This window comes from Ornithorhynchus anatinus, chromosome X5 (assembly GCF_004115215.2).
Source record: "Ornithorhynchus anatinus isolate Pmale09 chromosome X5, mOrnAna1.pri.v4, whole genome shotgun sequence".
Taxonomy (NCBI): Eukaryota; Metazoa; Chordata; class Mammalia; order Monotremata; family Ornithorhynchidae; genus Ornithorhynchus; species Ornithorhynchus anatinus.
The window spans coordinates 8,216,492-8,236,089 of NC_041753.1; the positions used below are offsets into that span (position 1 = coordinate 8,216,492).

A 19,598-nucleotide genomic window follows, 5' to 3' on the forward strand; every position below is an offset into this window, starting at 1 on the left:
CAGGCCTGGGAGTCAGAAGATCTGGGTTCTATTCCTGGCCCCACCACTTACCTGCTGCATGATCTTGGGCAAGTCACTTCAATTTTCTACCCCAGTGCTCACTATGTGCCCAGGAACTGTACTAAGGGCTGGGGTAGATACAAGCAAATCAGGTTGGACATAATCTTCTTAATCTCCATTTTACAGAAGAGACCCAGAGAAGTGAAGTGACTTGCACAAGCAGACATGTCACCCAGAAGACGTGAGGCATCTTCAAGCATCATTTGGAAATTTCAACTTCCTCCCTCACTTCTCACCTAATAGGCAGCTAATGGCCCTTCTGACTGACCAAAGTATGTCCTCCGAGATCATAAGGTTGACTTGGACTGTGAACACCATGCGGGGCAGGAACTGTGTCCAACCTGATTGTCTTGGAGAAGCAGCTTGGTCTTGTGGGGAAGAGCCTGGGCCTGGGAGGCAGGGGACCTGGGTTTGAATCGTGTCTCTGCCTCTTATCTGCAGTGACCTTGGGTATGTCATTTCACTTCTCTGAACCTCAGTTTCCCCAAGACTAAAATGGGGACTCAATACCTATTCTCCTTCCTACATGGCATCTCCATATGGACCTGATGAACTTGTATCTACCCTAATGCTTAGTAGAGTGCTTAATACATAGGAAGCACTTAAATACCACAGTTACCATCTATCCCACTGCAAGATACAGTGCTTGGCAGAAAGTAAGTGCTTAACAAGAACCATAACAATAATGATTCAAGATTTCATCAACTGTAAGCTCCTTGTGGGTACGGATCATATCTACCGACTCTGTTGTATTATACTCTCTTAGAACTTAGCACTTAGAACAATGTTCTGCACACAATAAGTGCTCAGTAATGACAGTTGATTGATTGATTCCCGCAGAGCCCAGCCCCTTTGCTACATTCTGGCCACCACTTTTACCCCTTCTGCCTGAAATCTGAGCCCAGAGCCAGTCCAGAGAAAGCTCAGCGGATGATTCCCCAAGGCCGAGGACTGCCTGCCCGGCCCAGGAGAGGGTCCGGTTACCATTCCAGTCTCCCATCCTTGTCCAAGGACTGCCCGGGCCAGAAGAGGATCGGGGCACTGTTCCAGTCTTCCATCCTCAGTGCTTTAGGAATGCCAGGGATCCACCCAAAACCACAAGCTCTTGAGGACCTTTCCTACAGGAGAGCGTGACACCATGAGGATGGAGCAGGGTGGGGATCCCAGCTCACCCTGGGATTGGAAGAGCCAGCAGGCAGTCTTCCTCCCCATCCCCCTCCTCGCCCCTCCCCGGATCAGACAGTGAACCAGAGACACTCTGTTGGAGCCCATTCCACACCTTCTAATGATAATAATAATAATAATAATAATAATGATCATCATCTGGTATTTAAGTGCTGGGGTAGATTCAGATAACCAGATCAGACACAGACCCTGACCCACATAATAATGTTGGCATTTGTTAAGTGCTTACTATGTGCAGAGCACTGTTCTATGCACTGAGGTAGATACAAGGTAATCAGGTTGTCCCACTTGAGGCTCACAGTCTTCATCCCCATTTTACAGACGAGATAACTGAAGCACAGAGAAGTGAAGTGACTTGCCCACAGTCACACAGCTGACAAGAGGCAGAGCTGGGATTCGAACCCATGACCTCTGACTCCCAAGCCCAGGCTCTTTCCACTGAGCCACACACATGGAGCTCACAGTCTAAGTAGGAAGGAGAACAGGCAGTGAATCCCCATTTTACAGTGAGGTGAAGGAGGCATAGAGTAGCAGAGCGATTTGCCCAAGGTCACACAGCAGGGAAGTGGCAGAGCCGGAATAAGAACCCAGGTGTCCAGACTCCCTATTCTGGGCTTTTTCGGTCAGGCCATGCCACTCACCCAAGGAGTCCTCCAACTCTTTCAGTTCTTCAGGCCTCCCCATCTCTTTCTCTCTCTCGTCCCTTTCCCTGTCTCTCCCTTTCTCTCTGCCTCTCCCTCTCCATCCATCTCTCGCCACCTCTCCCTCTCTGTCTCCCTCCCTTCTCTACTTCCTTCTCTCTTTTTTTGTGTGCCCCTCCCTCTTCCTCTCTGTGTCTTTCTGCCCATCCCTCTCTCTGTCTCGCTCTCACTCTGTCTCTCTCCCTCCCCTGAAGTCTCCACAGTCCCTTCTCAGTCATTCAGCCCCAGGGAGATTTGTTCTCAGCTCACGTCTCTCAGCTCTGGCCACCTGGGTTTGCGCTGGACTCTTGGGGAGCAACTGGTCTCCTTGTTATTTCCTACAATCCCCCCGTCACACCAAGCCTCCCTCCCCCCCCCCCCAGAGGAATGAGGGCCCCCAAGATTGCTCCTGTCCGACCTCCAGCTCCGGGGGTCCTTACCTCAGCCGCTGGAGGAACTCCACATCCACCGGCACCTGGAGCTCGCTCTTCCAAGCGCTTAGTACAATGCTCTGTACACAGTAGGTGCTCAGTAAATACCACTGAAGGCAGAGGAAATCCACAAAGGCCGAGCCCTAGAGCTAAACAGAGAAGGCGGGAGACTGGGAGACTAAGTCAGAGGGTCCGACAAATGATTAACAGGTGAAGCCAGCCAGATGACAGCACAGGCAGCTGCAGAGCACGTGTGGAATGAGCAAGAGGCGGGGGAGTTCAAGGGCTTGGTCTCTCCTCCCCCACAGCCTTAAGGATTAAGCCGGGTGCCGGCAGGGAAGGGGGGACCCCCATGAACTGGGCCACCATGTCACTCTCCCACGGCCGATTCTCCACCCTTATGTAATGGAAGCCTTTCCTCCTCTGATAGACTACTGCTCTCCCCACCTACAAAGCCCTCCTAAAATCCCATCTCCTCCAAGAGGCCTTCACAGTCTAAGCCCTCATCTCCCCCACTCCCTCTCCATACTGCATCACCCTTACGCTTGGATCTGTACCCTGTATTCACCCCACCCTCAGCCCCATAACGCTCATGCCCATATCCATCATTTGTTTTACTATCGGTCTCCCCCTCTAGACTGTAAACTCCTTGTGGGAAGGGAACTTGTCTACCCACTCTGGTATATTGTACTCTCCCAAGCGCTTAGTATGGTGCTCTCTACACAGTAAGCACTCAACAAGTACCACTGATTGATTCTCAGATCCTGGGATGGGAACTTGGGTTCCTGAGGGGTGTGAGTAATTAATCAGTTAATCAATCAGTCATTGGTCTTTATTGGTCTTTGCAGAGCACTGTACTAAGTACTTGAGAGAGTACGACATAGCAGAGTCGATAGACACCACCCCTGAATGAATCAATCAGTGGCATTTATTGAGCACTTACTGTGTGCCGGGCCCTGTACCGGCCACTTGGGATAGAACAATACCACAGAGTCAGTAGACACGGAACCTGTTCTCGAGGAGCTGGTTGTTTAGTGGAGTAGGGAGGGAGAGTGGGGGCTGGGAGGGGAGAGCCAGGGGGCAGAGAGACTGAAAGTTCAGGTCCCTGGGGGAGGAGCCCCAGGCTTCTGGGTCCCGCGGAGAGAGTTGGCCTGGAAAAGGCAGGGAAGGCCGGTCTTGACGGTGAGGTCCTCCTGGGAGGGGCCCTGCTGTTCCTCAGTTACTCATCTGTCCCTGTCCCTGTCCCAGCAGCCCCTCCTGCTGTGTGGCCCTGAGACCGGGCTGTGAGCAAGAGGCTAATGAGGCTAATTAGGGGAGGTGGGGCATTGCCCAGCAGAGCAGCCAATTTCTGCTCGCCACGGCTGAGAGACCCTGTGGATGGGAGCGGAACCCCGGGCCGGGCCTGGCAGGGGACCTGGGCGAGGGGACCCTGGCTGGGGAGAAACAGGGCTGGGGAAGGAGGCCGAGCTCCCCTCGGTCCTGGAAGGGTCTATGCTGGTGGTGACCCTCTTGGGATAAGGCTCCCGAGAGTCCCCGCTCCATGCCTCAGTTTCCCCCCGCCTCCCCAGGCCACAGTGAGAGGCGTGGACCCGGGTCAGCTTCACGGGGAGGTTGGGTGGAGGAGATTGGAAATGGATCCACCCCAAACTGGAAAGGGAGATGGAACAGCAAATGGGACTCAGGCATCCTGCTGCCCGGTGCCTGGTCCCTCTGGTCCCAGTTCCCACTCTCCCCCATGGGTCCCCATTCCCCCAGGGGCCACGACTGGAGGCAAGAGGTTGGGGAGGCCCAGGAGGAGGGGCTACAGAGGGAATAGGGCACAGGGCCCAACGGTAGAAGGGCCTGAGATGGAGCTGTGGGATGGAGCAGTGGCCTGGAATCGGTGGTGGGAACGAGCAGACAGAGCCTACGCCCGGAAATGATGGGACCTGGGTTCTAATCCCAGCTCCACCATTCGTTTTGCTGCAAAACCTTGGGCAAGTCATTTCACTTACCGGGGCCTCTGTTCTTCCATCTGAAAATGTTCTTGTTCTTGTTCTCCCTTCCCCTTAGACGGTGAGCCCCATGTTGGCGCAGGGACTGGTTCAGATCTGCTGATGGTGATGGTGCATTCCCCAGCGCTTAGTACAGGGTTCCTCACAAACGGAGCTCTTAGCAAACACTAGCGGGACACCTGGCCACAGGGGAGAGTGGGGAGAGCGACAGGCTGGGGAGATGATGGGAGGGCCGGGGGTTGTTCGTAGGAGTGGGGGGCCCGGGAGTCCCGGCTGAGTCTGGATTGGGCAACTCCAGGTGCCAGGGGCGGGAGAGTCAGTCCGGAGGAATTGTTTGGGGCCAGTCCGGCCCTGGTCCTCCCGGCCCGCCCGCCCCCCCCACCTCCCGCTGAGCTGGCAGATGTACATGGGCGATTAGCCCGGCCTGGCCCGGCCCAGCCCGCCCCGCCAAATCCCCGCCGGGCCCCGGGCCCCGGCCCCGGCCTGGCCCGGCCCCGGCCCGCCCCCTCGGCTGACTCGTGCCCAGGGAATGTCCCGGCCCCGCTCATAAAGGGCCCCGGACACCCCGAGTTTCAGTCCAGACGCCCGCTTCCAACCCCATTGTCCAAGATGGGCCGGGCACGGGGACCCCGGAGCGGGCTTGTTGGGGGGCACACCGTCCTCCTGTTGCTGGTGATTGGTCTCCTGCTGCCAGGTAGTTGGGGGTCGGGGGGCTTGGAGAGGATGGAGGGTGGAGGGACAGAGGGCGACGGGACTGGCTCAGAGGGACCCTGGCTGGGAGGCTAGGGTGGGCCCTGGGGGGGGCCCGGGAGAGAAGGGGGCCAGAGGGGCCGCTCTGCAGAGACTCAGAGATAGATGCTGGGGCCCTGCCCTCCTGGATTCTGGGAGGATGGAGGGTTTGACTGGAAGCTCAGCACACTGCTCTGAACATAGGGAGCGCTCAATAAATACCACTGATTGGTTGATTTGGGGGGCCAAGGCCTACTTCCTGGGGGAGGAAGAGAAAGAAAATTAGGGTCCCTCAGGTGGCTGGGTGGGCAATGGGGGAAGAGAGGGAGCTACCCAGAGGGGAGGGGCATTTGGCGGGGGGCATGAGAAGGTAGGAGGAGAAGAGGAGCTTCGGGAGAGAAAAGAGATAGGGTTCCGGAGAGTGATTGGGGCATCAAGGGAGCTGGAGAGGGGGAATCAAGTAATGAGTTAAGCATTCAATGGTATTTATTGAGCGATTATTGTATGCAAAGCACCAGACTAGGCACTTGGCAAAGTACCATCCAACAGAGTTCATAGACATGATCCCTACCCTTAAGGAGCCTCCAGTCTATTGGGGGTTGGGGGATTTGAATGATAGGGGACACGGGGCACCGACCAGTTAGGGGGGTATCTTTGACACCCCATGTTGAGGGAAAGAGAGATCTGTCGGGTGGGGAGAATTAGGGAGCCTGTGGAGAACTTAGAAGGAGCCCCCCCCCCCCCAGAGGGAGGGAAAATGGAGGACAATGGAGAAACTGAGTTAAGGACAGAGTCTGGGGGCCTGGGATGACAAAGAGGAAGTGCCATGGAGTTGTGGGGGCCAGAGGGTTGCTATAGAGAAGGGGGTTCTCGGTAGAGGGGAAGCCTAGAGAGGGAATTGGCCACCTGTCATGGGGAGAGGTGAGAACCAGGGAGCACCCCAGGAAAGAGCAGGAGATGGCAGGGAGAAGCCAAGTCTGGGGTTCAGAAGAGGAGGGGCTTGTGAGAGGGAGGCTACATGGGGGATATGGGGGATGGATGGATTCCTAGGTTCTGGGAAGGAAGAGTTGGGAACTAGAGAACAGGTTGTTTAAGTTCAGGGAAAGGAGAGGGACCCAGAGAAGGGAGAGCTGAGTCTGGGGAGGAGGGTGAACTGGGTGTGGGGAGGAAGGACAGCAGGATGTGGGGAGAGAAGGAGCTGAGTGTGAGAAGGCGGGAGAGCTGCAGGTGGTGGGGAAGGAGAGCTAGGTGTGAGGTGGAGGGAGACTGGGCGTAGAGAGGAGAGAGAGCTGGGTGTGGGGAGGAAGGAGAGCTGGGTGTGGGGAGGAGGGAGAACTGTGGGTGGGGAGGAGGGAGAACTGTGGGTGGGGAGGAAGGGGAGCTGGGTGGGAGGAGAGGAGAAAGGTGAGTGTGAGGCGGAAGGAGAGCTGGGTGTGGGGAGGAGAGACTGGGCATGGGGAGGAGAGACTGGGCATGGGGAGGAGGGAGAGCTTGGTGCTGGGTCCTGGGTGGAGAGCAGTAGGATGCCAGTCACGGGGGAGGGGACTTTACCAGGCTGAGGGGGAGGTTTCGGGGTGTGAGAGTCGGGGTGACCGAGGGAGGGGTGCCCGGCCCAGCTGGTTCCGGCAGGTTTCTGAAGCAATAGCCAGACGCCCCCATCCCCGTTCTGGGCTCTGTCCCCTGGGTGGCCCCCGCCGGCTCCCGGCCCCGTCTCTGGGGAAGGGGGCCTGGGATGGGAGCCGGGGAGAACTTCCTGGAGGGACAAGGGAGGGTGCAGGGGCTGAGAGATGGCCACTATTCGGGTTCCATACTGCCGCCATCCGAACCCTGACTCATCTGCTTGACCCAGATTCCCGACTCTCTCCAAGCCTCCCTTGACCTCTTTCTCCCGGTCTCTTTCCATTTTTATTTCTTGCTTTCGCTCTCTTTCTGTCTCCCTGAGTAAGAACCAGCACACGCACACACATACTCACAGCTTTCTCACTCATACCTCCTCCTACACGTCCATTCACAGTTAACATTCTCTCTCACGCACACAGTATATGCATAAACACAAACTTTCCTCACCCATACCTCCTCCCACACATACACACTCAGACACGTTTTCTCTCTCTCTCTCTCACACACACACACTCTCTCATGCACACAAACATACACATTCTCTCTCTCACATGCACTTACACATTCTCTCATGCACAAGCACACATTCTCTCTCTCCCTCATGCACCCGCACACACACATTCTCACTCCCTCATGCGTACACACATGCTTTCTCACCCACACCTCTTCTCACCCCCCCCACCTCCCCCGCACATACACTATCATACTCTCTCCTCTCTCACGAGCATTGTCACTCTCCCCTGTACCACCTCCTACACCCCCACTTACACAGTCCTTCGGTCGTATTTCGGAGCACAGTACTAAGCGCTTGGAAAGTACAATTCAGCAAGAAAAACATCCTCTCTCACACACATAACACAGAGCCTGAGCAGTTCTAGGAAAACTAGGGGAGAGGCTAGATGGGATAGGAGATGGGGGGGACTGATCGAACGTGAAAAGCCACCGGGGGTCCAACTCGCCTTTCTGTCCTTTTTCAGGAATTCTGTCTAAGAGCATCAGTTCCGTCTTGGACCCTTGCAAAGATCCCTCTCGCATCTCCTCACCCGCCCTTGCTGCCCTCTGCAAGCCGCGGATTGGCAGCTCCAGTGGTTCCAGCGGTTCCAGCGGTTCCAGCGGCTCCAGCGGATCGAGTGGTTCCAGCGGATCGAGTGGTTCCAGCGGATCGAGTGGTTCCAGTGGTTCCAGCGGTTCTAGTGGTTCCAGCGGTTCTAGTGGCTCCAGCGGCACCAGTGGCTCCAGCGGCTCCAGCGGCTCCAGCGGTTCCAGCGGCTCCAGCGGCTCCGGAAAGGAGTGGTCTTCGCAAACGGGAACCAGCTGGTCTTCTCAATGGGGAACCGGCTCTTCCCAGTCTAGCGCCGGGTGGCCCGTGCAGTCGGGAACCGGCTCTTCCCAGTCTAGCGCCGGGTGGCCCGTGCAGTCGGGAACCGGCTCTTCCCAGTCCGGGTCCGGGGGGCCGGCTCAGTCCGGGTCCCCGTCCGGGCCCGGGTGGTCTCAAAGCGGGACGGGCGCCTACCAACCGGGGCCCGGCTCGTCCTACCCGAGCTCCGAGTGGCCCCTCCAGTGGGGCGACCTCTCGTCCTCCGACGGCTCCCAGACCGCCTGGTTGTCGTCGTCGTCGTCGTCGTCGTCGTCGTCCGGGGGCGGGGGCGGGGGCGGGGGCGGGATCCGGGGGGTGGCCCTGTACGGGCCCTGCAGCTCGGGCTCGGGGCCCTCCTCCGTGCCCTGCAACGCGCCCTCCTCCTACCTGCCCGACTCCCACACGGTGGCGGGCGGCCAGCGGCCGGTGGTGGTGGTGGAGACCCACGGCGGGCCCTGCGCGCCGGGCCGGCCCTGCCCCCCCATCACCTCCCTGGGGGGCGGCCCGGCGGGGGGCGGCTACGAGGTGGTGGGCGGCTCCGCCCAAGACTACCTGGTCCCGGGCATGACCTTCGACAAGGGCAAGATCTACCCCGTGGGCTACTTCACCAAGGAGCAGGGCCCCAAGGGCGCCGCCGGCCGCCCCGTCTTCGCCGCCGGCGCCCCCGTCTCCGAGGGCGTCTACTTCTCCAGCAACGCCTACCCCGCTCAGCACAGCGCGGGCGCGCTGCCCAGCCCGGCCCACACGGGGCTCTTCTCCCAGACGGGCGGCGCCCTCATCGCCTTCCGGGCCCCCGGCTCCCCGCACGGGGGCTGCGGGGCCGGGAGCCGCGGGGGTCCCTGCTCCCCCTCCTTCTCCTCGTCGTCGTCGTCGTCGTCGTCCTCCTCCGCGGGGGCCCTGCAGCCCTGCGGGGGCCGGGGGTCCCAGGGGTCCCAGGGGTCCGGGAGCGCCTGCCCTCCGGCCGGGTCCCGGGGCTCCTCCGGCGGCTCCCCGGGGGGCCCGGTCCTGGTGGTGCAGTCCTGCGGGAGCGGGGGTGGGGGCTCCCCCGGCCGCCCCTGCGGCTCCTCCCCGCCCGGCCTCAGCGGGGGTCCCGACGGCTCCCCGCACCCCGACCCCTCGGCCGGGGCCAAGCCCTGCGGCTCCGGGGCCCGGGGCTCCAGCGGCCTCCCCTGCCGCTCCATCCGGGACATCTGGGCTCAGGTCAAGCCCCTGGGGCCGCAGCTGGTGAACCCCGCCGTCTTCCTGCCCCAGGGGGACCCCCTCCGGGCGCCCTAGGCCGCCTCGCCCACCCCGACGCCCCCTGACCGCCCCACGGGCTCCGGCCCTCCGGCCGCCCCGCCCCTCCCGCCTCCCGGACCCGGGGGACCGGCGGGACCGGCGGGGCGGGATCCCCCCATCGCCCGGCAACCGGGTCCCCTCCCCCCCACGGCCCCCGTCCAGCCCCCGGGGACGCCAGCCCGGCGTCGGGGGCTCCGGGCCCGTGGCCGCCAGCGGCCCCAGCCGCCGCCGCCGCCGCCCAGCCCCTGCGGGCCCTCGGTCCCCCGGGGGGGGGCGAGGACCGGCCCCGGCCCGGCCCCCCCGGTCCCTCGGTCCTCCGGCCCCGCGTCCTCCGGCCGCTGGAACGAGCGCCGCGGCCGCCGGGACCCACCGAGAGCCTCGCCAATAAAGCCTGTCAACCCCAGCCCGGCTCACCGACTCCTTCTGCCGCCCGCCCCCGGACCCCACGGACCCCCCGGACGCCCCCCACCCTGGCCACACCTCCGGGCCGGGAGCCGGTGTCCCCCTCCCGGCCCCGGCCCGGGCCGGGCCTCTTTCTGACCCCTCTGGGCCACGGCCGCCGCTGAGTGAGAGAATTGGGGCGCATTCATGGGGGCCACAGGGACAGGGCGGGAGGGGGTGGGCACAAGGCGGCCCCCGCCGGGGAACCCTGCAAAACACCCTGACACCCCCGAGGGGGAGGGAAGCTCGGGGGTGCAGACAGGGGACCCCAGCAAAGACCCTCTCGGGACCCCGACTCCCCCGGTCCTTCCTGAGGCCTGGGAGAACCGTGCTCGGTGCTTAGGAAGGTGCTGGGTACATAGTAAGTGCTTAACAAGTACCACGAGTACTAAGGCCGCTTGGCCAAAGATAAAAATAATAATAATGATGGCATCTGTTAAGCACTTACAATGTACCGAGCACCAATCTAAGCGCCGGGGTAGATACAAGGTCATCATGTTGGCCCACTTGGGGCTCGCGGACTTAATCCCCATTTTACGGGTAACCGAGGCACGAGAAGCTAAATGGCTGGCCCAAAGTCACACAGCTGTTAAGTGGCGGAGGCAGGATTAGAACCCACGACCTCGAGTCCCAAGCCCGTGCTCTTTCCACTAAGTCATGCCGCTTCTCTGCCCCAGCCCCCGGTCCTTCGAGAGTCAGACAACTCTGGTCTTAGTCACAACTATTTTAAAAATAATGTTATCTCTATTAATGTCTGTCTCCCCCTCGGCTCTTTCTGTGTGGCAGGCACTATGCCAAGCGCTAGTGTAGATAGAAGATAATCGGGTTGGATGCAGTCCCTGAACCTCAAGGGGCTCATAGTCTAAACAGGAGGGAGTAGGATTTAATCCCCATTTTACAGGGAAGGTAACTGAGGCACAGAGTGCCTCGCCCAAGGTCACACAGAAGCAGCGTAGCCTAGTGGGTAGAGCACAGGTTTGAGAGTCGGAAGGACCTGGATTCTAACCCCAGCTCCACCACTTGTGGGCTGCGTGACCTTGGGCAAGTTGCCTCAGTTACCTCATCTATAAAATGGGGATTAAACCTATGAGCCTTATGTGGAACAGGGACTGTGTCCAACCTGATTACCTTGTATCTACTCCAATGCTTAGAACAGTGCCTGGTGCGTAGTAAGTACTTAACACATACCATTAATAACAACCATTAACCACAACCATTAACGACAAAAAAAGGTGGAGCCAGAAGTAGAACCCAGGTCCTTCTGACTCCCAGACCTGGGCTCTTTTCACTAGGCCACACCCACTCGGCCACAGGCCTGCTTTGTCTTCACCTTTCTGGGCCTCAGTTTCCCCAGCTGGAAACTGGAGAAGAAAATATTTGCCTTTCCCAACCTCACAGGGATGCTGTGAGGTCAAAAAGGAGCATGAAACAATAATAAGATTGGTATTTGTTAAGTGCTTATTATGTACCAGGCACTGTACTAGGTGCTCTGCAAATTCAAGGTGTTATTGATCATAATACTGGTGATTGCTAAGCACGTACTAAAAGCCAAAGACCGCAAGATAATCAGTTCAGACGCGGTCCCTTGATCCAAATTGGGGGGGGGGAAGGTATCGAATCCCTATTTTACAATTGAGGAAATTGAGGCTCGAAGCAGGGGAGTGACTGGTACGGGGTCTCACAGAGGACAACTGACTCCCAGGCCCGGGATCTTTCCATGAGTCTCTGCCACTTCTCACATGAGAAAATCAGACCAGACACAGTCCCTAACCCACGTGGTCCTCACGGTCTAAGGGGGAGAGAGAACAGATGCTTCCTACTCATTTCACAGATGAGGAAACTGAGGGAGGGAGAGCAGATGTTTTATCATCACGAGGGGGCGAATCGTCAGTAATGCCCCGTCACGTCCACCCGCACTGACCTCTGGCATGACCCGGGAGCCGTCCTCGTGGAACGGGTTTGGGCACGGCTCCTGCTCCCAGCATCATTGAGAACTGATGAAGATGGGTCTGGGAGCACAGTGTGAATTGGGCTCTCTGCCCAGCAACTGGACAAGAGGAAGTATTCCCCCTTCCCCTTCCGGGCAGCCCGGCAGGAGAGGCTGATCCGGCTTACTCAATAACTAGTACTTATTGAGCACTTACCGTGTGCAAAGCTCAGTACTAAGTGCTTGGGAAAGACATCGCAAAGTATAAAAAGATTATCAGCCAGTCAATCAGTGGTATTTATTGAGTGCCTACCGTGTGTTGAGTGTTGTATTAAGTGCTTGGAAAAGTCTCATGCAAAGTATAAAAAGCTTATCGATCGATGTTATTTTTTTGAGCATCTACTGTAAGCAAAATGTGGTACTAATTACTCCACCAGGGTGATTTTCCCTATTTCACACAAGTAGAAGACCTAGTAAGAATGGTGACATTGGTTGAGTGCTTACTGGGTGCCAAGCATTGTGCTAAGAACTGGGCTAGATATAAGATAATCAGGTCAGATACAGCTCCTGTCCCACCTGGGGGCTCAGAGGGTAAATAGGAGGGAGAACAGGGATTGAATCCCCAATTTTTAGACGAGGAAACTGAGGTTCTGAGAAGTGAAGTGACCCGCCGAAGGTCACGTGATGGACAAGCAGTGGAGCTGGGATTAGAACCCAGGTCCTCTGACTCCCAGGCCCGGGGCTCTTTCCACTAGCCTGAGGTGTTTCTCAAGCAACTGACTTGGGATAGGTCAGTGCTTAGAACAGTGCTTGGCACATAGTAAGTGCTTAACAAATACCATAATTATTATTATGATGATTAACAGGAGTCGCAGATGGGAGAAAATGAGAGCAGAAGTGTCAAGAAGGGGCGAGTGGCCTTAGACAAGTCACTTTGCTTCTCTGGGCCTCGGTTTCCTCATCTGTAAAATGAAGATTCAGTACCTGTTCTCCCTCCCCCTTTGACTGTGAGCCCCATGTGGAGCAAGTACTGTATCTGACCTGATGATCTTTCATCAGTCCATCACTCTGGCATTTATTGAGCACTTACTGTAGGCAAAGCAGTGGGGTAGATACAAGGTCATCAGGTTGGACCCAGTCCCTGTCCCACAGTCTTAAGCCCCATTTTACAGATGAGGTAACTGAGACACAGAGAAGTTAAGTGATGTGCCCAAGGTCACACAGCAGACATGTGGCAGAGTCAGGATTAGAACGCAGGTCCTCTGACTCACTGGCCTGTGCTCTTTCCACTAGTCCATTGCTTCCCCTAGTAAGCGCATAGTAAGTGCTTGCCAACCACCGTATTTATTGTTAGAGGAAAGGAGAATGGGAATGAGGAAAGGTGCAGGCTCTCTCTCTCTCTCCATCTCCTCTCCACCTCCACTCTCCTCTCATCCACTGCTGGAAGGAAGAACTGTGGTAGAAAAGAAGGCTTAACCTTTCACAGGGAAAAGGGAGAGGACACAGGGAGCTGCAGAAGAGAAGGCTCTTACACTGTCCTGGGGTTCTCTCTACCCCTTACTCCCCCCTTCATTTGGCCTTGCACTTGGATCTGTCTCCCCACCCTCAGTCCCACAGCATTTATGTCCCTATCCCCAATATATTTTCTTGTCTGTCTCCCCCTCCAGATTGCAAGCTTGTTGTGGGCAGGGAACAAATCTATCGACTGTTGTAGTGAACTCTCCCAACTGATTAATACAGACCTCTGCACACAGTAAGCGTTCAATAAATATCGTTGATTGAGTAATTGGAGCATTGAGTTTCTGGGAGAGGTAGTAATAATAATAATAACATTAATTGTGGTATTTGCTAAGCGCTTACTTTGTGTCAAAGTAAGCTAAGTGTCTAAGTGCTAAGTGTCGGGATGGATTCAATATAATAAGGTCGGACATAGTCCCTGTTCCACACGGGGCTCATGGTGGGAGGGAGAACAGGCATTGAAACTCCATTTTACAGTTGAAGAACTTTAGAGGAGTTAAGTGACCAGCCCAAGGTCACACAGCAGACAAGTGGCTTCAACTGGGATTAGAACCCCGTCCTCGGCCAGTTCCGTTGGGGCAGAAACACAGGTTGCATTTCTGTAACGGAGCCAGGATGATGCAGATTTCAAACAACAAATGGCTGAGCGCTGGAAACTATTGACTTCGTCGAGCTTGTGTCGCCCTAGGCAGGCCTGGGCCCCTGCCCCATCTTCCAGCACCCTCTAGTGAAAAGAGACACAAAAGGTCATCAGATTGGACCCAAACCCTCTCCCAATCTTAATTACCATTTTACAGATGAGGTAACTGAGGCTCAGAGTCAGAGGCCCTGGGCTCTAATCCTGGTTCCGCCGCTTGTCCGTTGTGTGACCTTGGGGAAGTCACTTCACTCCTCTGGGTCTCAGTTGCTGCACCTGAAGGATGTGGGTTCAATTCCAGTTCTCCCTCCTACTTGGACCGAGAGGCCCCTGTGGGACCTGATCAATCAAGCTCATTTATTGAGCGCTTGCTTTGTGCAGAGCACTGTACCAAGCATTTGGGAGAGTAGAATATAACTGAATTGGTAGACGCGTCCCCCGCTCACAACGAGCTTCCAGTCTAGAGGGGGAGACAGGCGTGAATATAAATAAATACAGGATGGATATGGACCTAAGTGGACCTAAGTGCAGTGGGGCTGAAGGAGGGGTGAAGAAAAGGGAGCAAATCCAAGTTGTAAGGGCAATGCGGAAAGGAGTGGGAGAAGAGGAAATGAGGGCTTAGTCGGGGATTGAGGGGCGATATTTCACCGGTCAGTGTACCTACCTCAGTGCTTAGTACAATGCTTACACAGAGCAAGTGCTTAACAAACACCACAACTCGTTGATTTATTGTCTGTAATGTGACTTTGAGCAAGTTCTCTATGCCTCAGTTCTCTCATCTGGAAAAAAGGGGACTGTTCTCCCCGCTACGTCGGGGACTGGGAGCCCCAGATGGGACCTGATTAGCTTGTATCTACCTCAGCGCTTGGTCAAGTGCTTGGCGCATAGTAAGCGCTTAACAGCTATCACCATTATTGTTATTATTATTATTATTATTATTGTTATTATTATCATTATAATCTCCTCATGGCTCGGGCGTTTGTGGCCCGCGCCTCTCCCGGCTGCCCACGCACACCTGGTGGTCACATCACGTCGCGGCTTGAGATGTCCACGAGGGGGCGCACCGACCTAAAATACTAGTCATGCTAATAAATACCAATATAAAATATTAATCATACTAATAAAGACGGCGTTTGTTAAGCGCTTACTAAGTGCCAAGCACTGTTCTAAACGCTGAAGAAACTCAGCTACCGGACGGACTTGGAGGACCCAAATCAAATCAATCCACCCATGGCATTTATTGAGTGCTTCCTGTGTGCAGAGCACCGTGCTAAGCGCTCGAGAGAGTCCATCACAACAGACTTAATAATAATAATAATGTTGGTATTTGTTAAGCGCTTACTATGTGCAGAGCACTGTTCTAAGCGCTGGGGGAGATACAGGGTCATCAGGTTGTCCCACGTGAGGCTCACAGTTAATCCCCATTTTACAGATGAAGTAGCAGAGGCCCAGATAAGTGAAGTGACTTGCCCACAGTCACACAGCTGCCAAGTGGCAGAGCCGGGATTCGAACCCATGACCTCTGACTCCCAAGCCCGGGCTGATACCTTCCCTGACCGCAACGAGCCTGCATTCTAGCGGGGGAGACAGACATTAAAATGAACTGAGGATATTTCCAGGGACTGTGACTTGATTAACTTCTATCTACCCCAGCGCTTAGAACAGTGCTTGGCACATAGTAAGCACTTAACATATATAATAATAACGATAATGATACATAAATGCGGTGGGACTGAGGGTGGGGTGAAAAAGGGATTAAAGAGATCCACGAGCAAATCCAAAAATTCAAATATTATATTATATTTGCTAAGGTCTTTCTAGGTGCCAAGCCCTGCAGGGTAGATACAGTACAATCGTAACCGACCCAATCTCTGCCCCACCCAGGGCTCGCAGCCTAAGGAGGAGGGAGAACAGGCATTTAATCCCCATTTTACAGATGGCGAAACAGAGGCACAGAGAAGTGAAGTGATTTACCCAAAGTCACACAGCAGGTAAATGTCAGAGCCTGGATTGGACACCAGGGCCTCTGACTCCCAGACCTGCGCTCTTTCCACTAGGTCTGGGAGTCAGAAAGACCTGGGTTCTAATCTCAGCTCTGCCACTTGCCTGCTCTGTGACCTTGAGCAAGTCACTTCACTTCTCTGTGCCTTAGGTACATCATCAGTAAAATGGGGATTAGGACTGTGAGCCCCATGTGGGACATGGACTGTGTTCAACCTGATTACTTTGTATCTCCCCTAGCACTTAGAACAGTGCCTGGCCCATAGTAAGCACTTAACAAATACCATAAATAAAATAAAATAGGTCACACTGCTGTAATTTTACACCTGTAAAATGAAGATTCAATCCTAGTTCTCTCCAATTTAGACTATGAGCCCCTGTAGGACAGGGATGTGTCCAACCCAATCATCTTGTACCTACCCCAGTGGTTTAATACAGTGCCTGGTATGCACTTAACATTATTATTCTCTTTCAGACCTTTTCTCCTCCCTCTCCCTCACCCCCCTTTCTCTCCTGTTCCTTCAACTTCTTCCTTGCCCACCTCCTTTCTGTGCCTCCCCCCATTTTACTTTGTTCCACTGCCTGGATATTCCAAGGGAGTCCTCTCCAAGGCAGTTGACCGATGAAATATCACCACTCAATCCATCAGTGATATTTTTCGAGAGTTTACTGGGTATCCAGGGCTGTACTGAGCACTTGGGAGAGATTCTGCTGTGCTTTCTTAACTCTTAAAAATAGCCTTACTATTCCCACCTCTCCCCTGTTCCAAAATAACAATTTGCTAGTTATTCCAATAACCATTTAATCAATGGTAGTTATTGAGCACTTACTATGTGCAGAGCACTGTACTAAGAACTTGGGAGACTACAGTGCTATAAAACTGGCGGACACGTTCCATGCCCATAATGAACTTATAGTCTAGATGGGGAGACATTATAGATCGTTATTATTATAATGACTCTATCCTTTCTCTTGGGCAGTTTATTATGGTGATCATTTTCTTTCATAGCCAGCTCTTAATGCCATAATAATAATTATACTTTGGGGAAGTTTCGATGAGTCTTTCAGCTGACTCCTCACTCCAGTTGATCTTCTTAAATAATTTGGTGCTGCCCTGTTTTCTTCTCACTTGATATTGGCACCTGCCACGTTTCTGCCATGTGAACTTGGGCAAGTCACTTAACTTCTCTGTGTTTTAGTTTCATCCGTCACATGGGGATTCATTTGCCTGTTCTCTCTTCTCTGTAGGCTGTGAGCCCCATGCGAGACAGGGGAAGTGTCCGACCTGATCAGCTTGTATCATCCCCAGTGTTTAGTTCAGGGCTTGGCACAGAGTAAGTGCTTAACAAATACCAATCGATCACTCAATAGAATTTAAATACTATTGATTGATACTAAATACTATTGACTGATCAGTTGGTATTTGTTAAGCACTTCCCGAGTGCAGAACACTGTTGGAAAAATATAAAACAACAGAGTTAGTGAATGTAATCCTTGCCCAAAAGGAACCTATGGTCTAGAGGGAAAGACATTAAAATAAACTCAGTGGGAATTTATGGGTTAGGGCATAGATGGTTTGAAGATATCACCTTGACTGATTTTTTTTTTTAATGGTATTTTTGAGCGCTCACTATGTTCCAGGCTCTTTACTAAGTGGTGAGGTAGATACACGATAATCAGGTTGGACACCGTCCATGTCCCACATGGGGCTCACAGTCTTAATCCCCATCTTACAGATGAGCTAAGAGACACAGAGAAATGAAATGACTTGCTCAAGGTCACACAACCGACATGTACCGGAGCCAGAATTAGAACCCAGGTCCTTGAGATTCCCAGGCCTGGCCTCTATCCACTAGGCCACACCGCTTCTCTTATTTTTCTGTTCAAATTTCTGAATCATTGTGATGTCCACCATGAGCAAAATATTTCACACCACTGCCACTCAGTGATATTTTACCATAGTCATAAGCAATCAATCAGTGACATTTACTGAGTGCTTACTGTGTGCGGAGCGTGTACGAAGTGCTTGGGAGAGTACAATACATTTTTATTACGTATTAAACATCAAAGAGACATAAAAAACATCAAGTCCTGAGTGATACAGTACGGTCAGACTGAAGAAGCAGAGCCTCGGAAGCGTAGCAAGCCCCATAGAGGACAGAGACTGTATCTGGCCTGATGAATTTGCATCGACCCCAGCGCTCAGTACAGTGCCTGGCACATATTAAGTGCTTAACAAATACCACAGTTATTATCAATAGCAAAATCACATCTCCATCTCCACCACACACAGTGTTCACAAAAGTTACTTCCTACAACAAACTGACTCAAAGCTCCTTGGGGGCAGGGGATGTGTCTACCAGCTCCTTGGTATTGGACTCTCCCAAGTCCCTGTAACAATACTCTGCACACAGTAAGTGCTCAAGAAACGTGATTGATTGATTGATTGTCCTCTCCCAAGGGCTCAGTTTCGTGCTGTGCACACAGTAAGAGGTCAATAAATAACATTGATTAATATTATTAATCAATAATAATAACAGTACTTGCTAAGCATTTACTGGGCATCAAGCACTGCTCTAAATGCGGAAGTAGATGCAAATTAATCAAATTGGACACAGTCCCTGTCCCACATTGGGGCTCATGCTCTTAATCTGCATTTTACAGATGAGATTACTGAGGCCCAGAGAAGTGAAGTGATTTGCCCGAGGTCACACAGAAGCCATGTGGTGGAGTCAGGATTAGAATCCAGGACCTTCTCACTCCCAGGCCCAGGCTCTATCCACTGAGCCACGTACTTGTAGCCCCTTGTGGGATCTGTTATGGGACAAATATTTAATCAATCAACCAATGGTATTTACTGAGTGCTTATTGTGTGCAGAGCACCTTACTAGGTGCTGGGAGAAGTACACATTACAACACATTCCCTGCCTACAGTGAGTTTATATTCTAGAAGTCGAGCTCCCTGGTGCTTCAATCCGGTTACAGCCAAATTGTGTAATGGAAACACATCTTCTAGCAGGACGGGGTGTGTCCCTCCCATTTTCTCCTGGACACGATCACTCTTTACCTTTTAATTCTCTCCGAACATCTCTCACTCCACCGTGTTGTTTGCTTTGCTGGTAGTAGCTTTTACAACGATATTTTCCACCAGCTTCTGTATCCTCTCTTCTGCCTAATCTAGCACTTGTGAACTTAATTACATCCTCCTTAGTCCTCTTGTGTGTGTGTGTGTGTGTCCACAAATTTAATTTTTGTATTTCTTAACCGCTATGACCAAGCACCGTACTAAGCACTGAGGTAGTTACAAGACAATCAGATTCCACAAGGGATGCCCAACTGAAGTAGGAGGGTGCACAGGAATCCAATCCTTATTTTACAGATGAGGAAACTGAGGCACAGAGAAGTTAAGTGACTTGCCTAAGGTCATGCAGCAGACAAGTGGCGGAGCCAGGATTAGAACCCAGGTGCTCTTACTCCCAGGCCTAGGCTCGTTCTACTAGGCTATGCTGCTTCTCAGCTAGGGAGACAATAATTCCTGCCTCTCCGGCCCTGGTGGCTTTTACCCTGAGATCGTCAGCACTGTGGACCCATTTCACAGATTCCTCATTTTGCAAGATTGAGGGGGCGAGCCTGGCTAAATCTTGTCCTCTTGCATTACTCCACCTCCGTGGGACCCTCAGAGTAATGGATCTAATCTCCGGATCACAGCACAACTCTCCTGATATCTTGGAACCCTCCTC

The 19,598-nt window shown here is 53.9% G+C and overlaps 1 protein-coding gene across 1 annotated transcript; it reads left to right on the plus strand.

Moving 5' to 3' along the window:
* The first annotated feature begins 4,959 nt into the window (after positions 1-4,959).
* Positions 4,960-9,331, plus strand: CDSN (corneodesmosin). Its single transcript, NM_001242748.1, is given in 3 exon segments — positions 4,960-5,044; positions 7,677-8,115; positions 8,197-9,331. Coding segments are annotated over 3 exon segments (1,659 nt in total).
* The last annotated feature ends 10,267 nt before the right edge of the window (positions 9,332-19,598 follow it).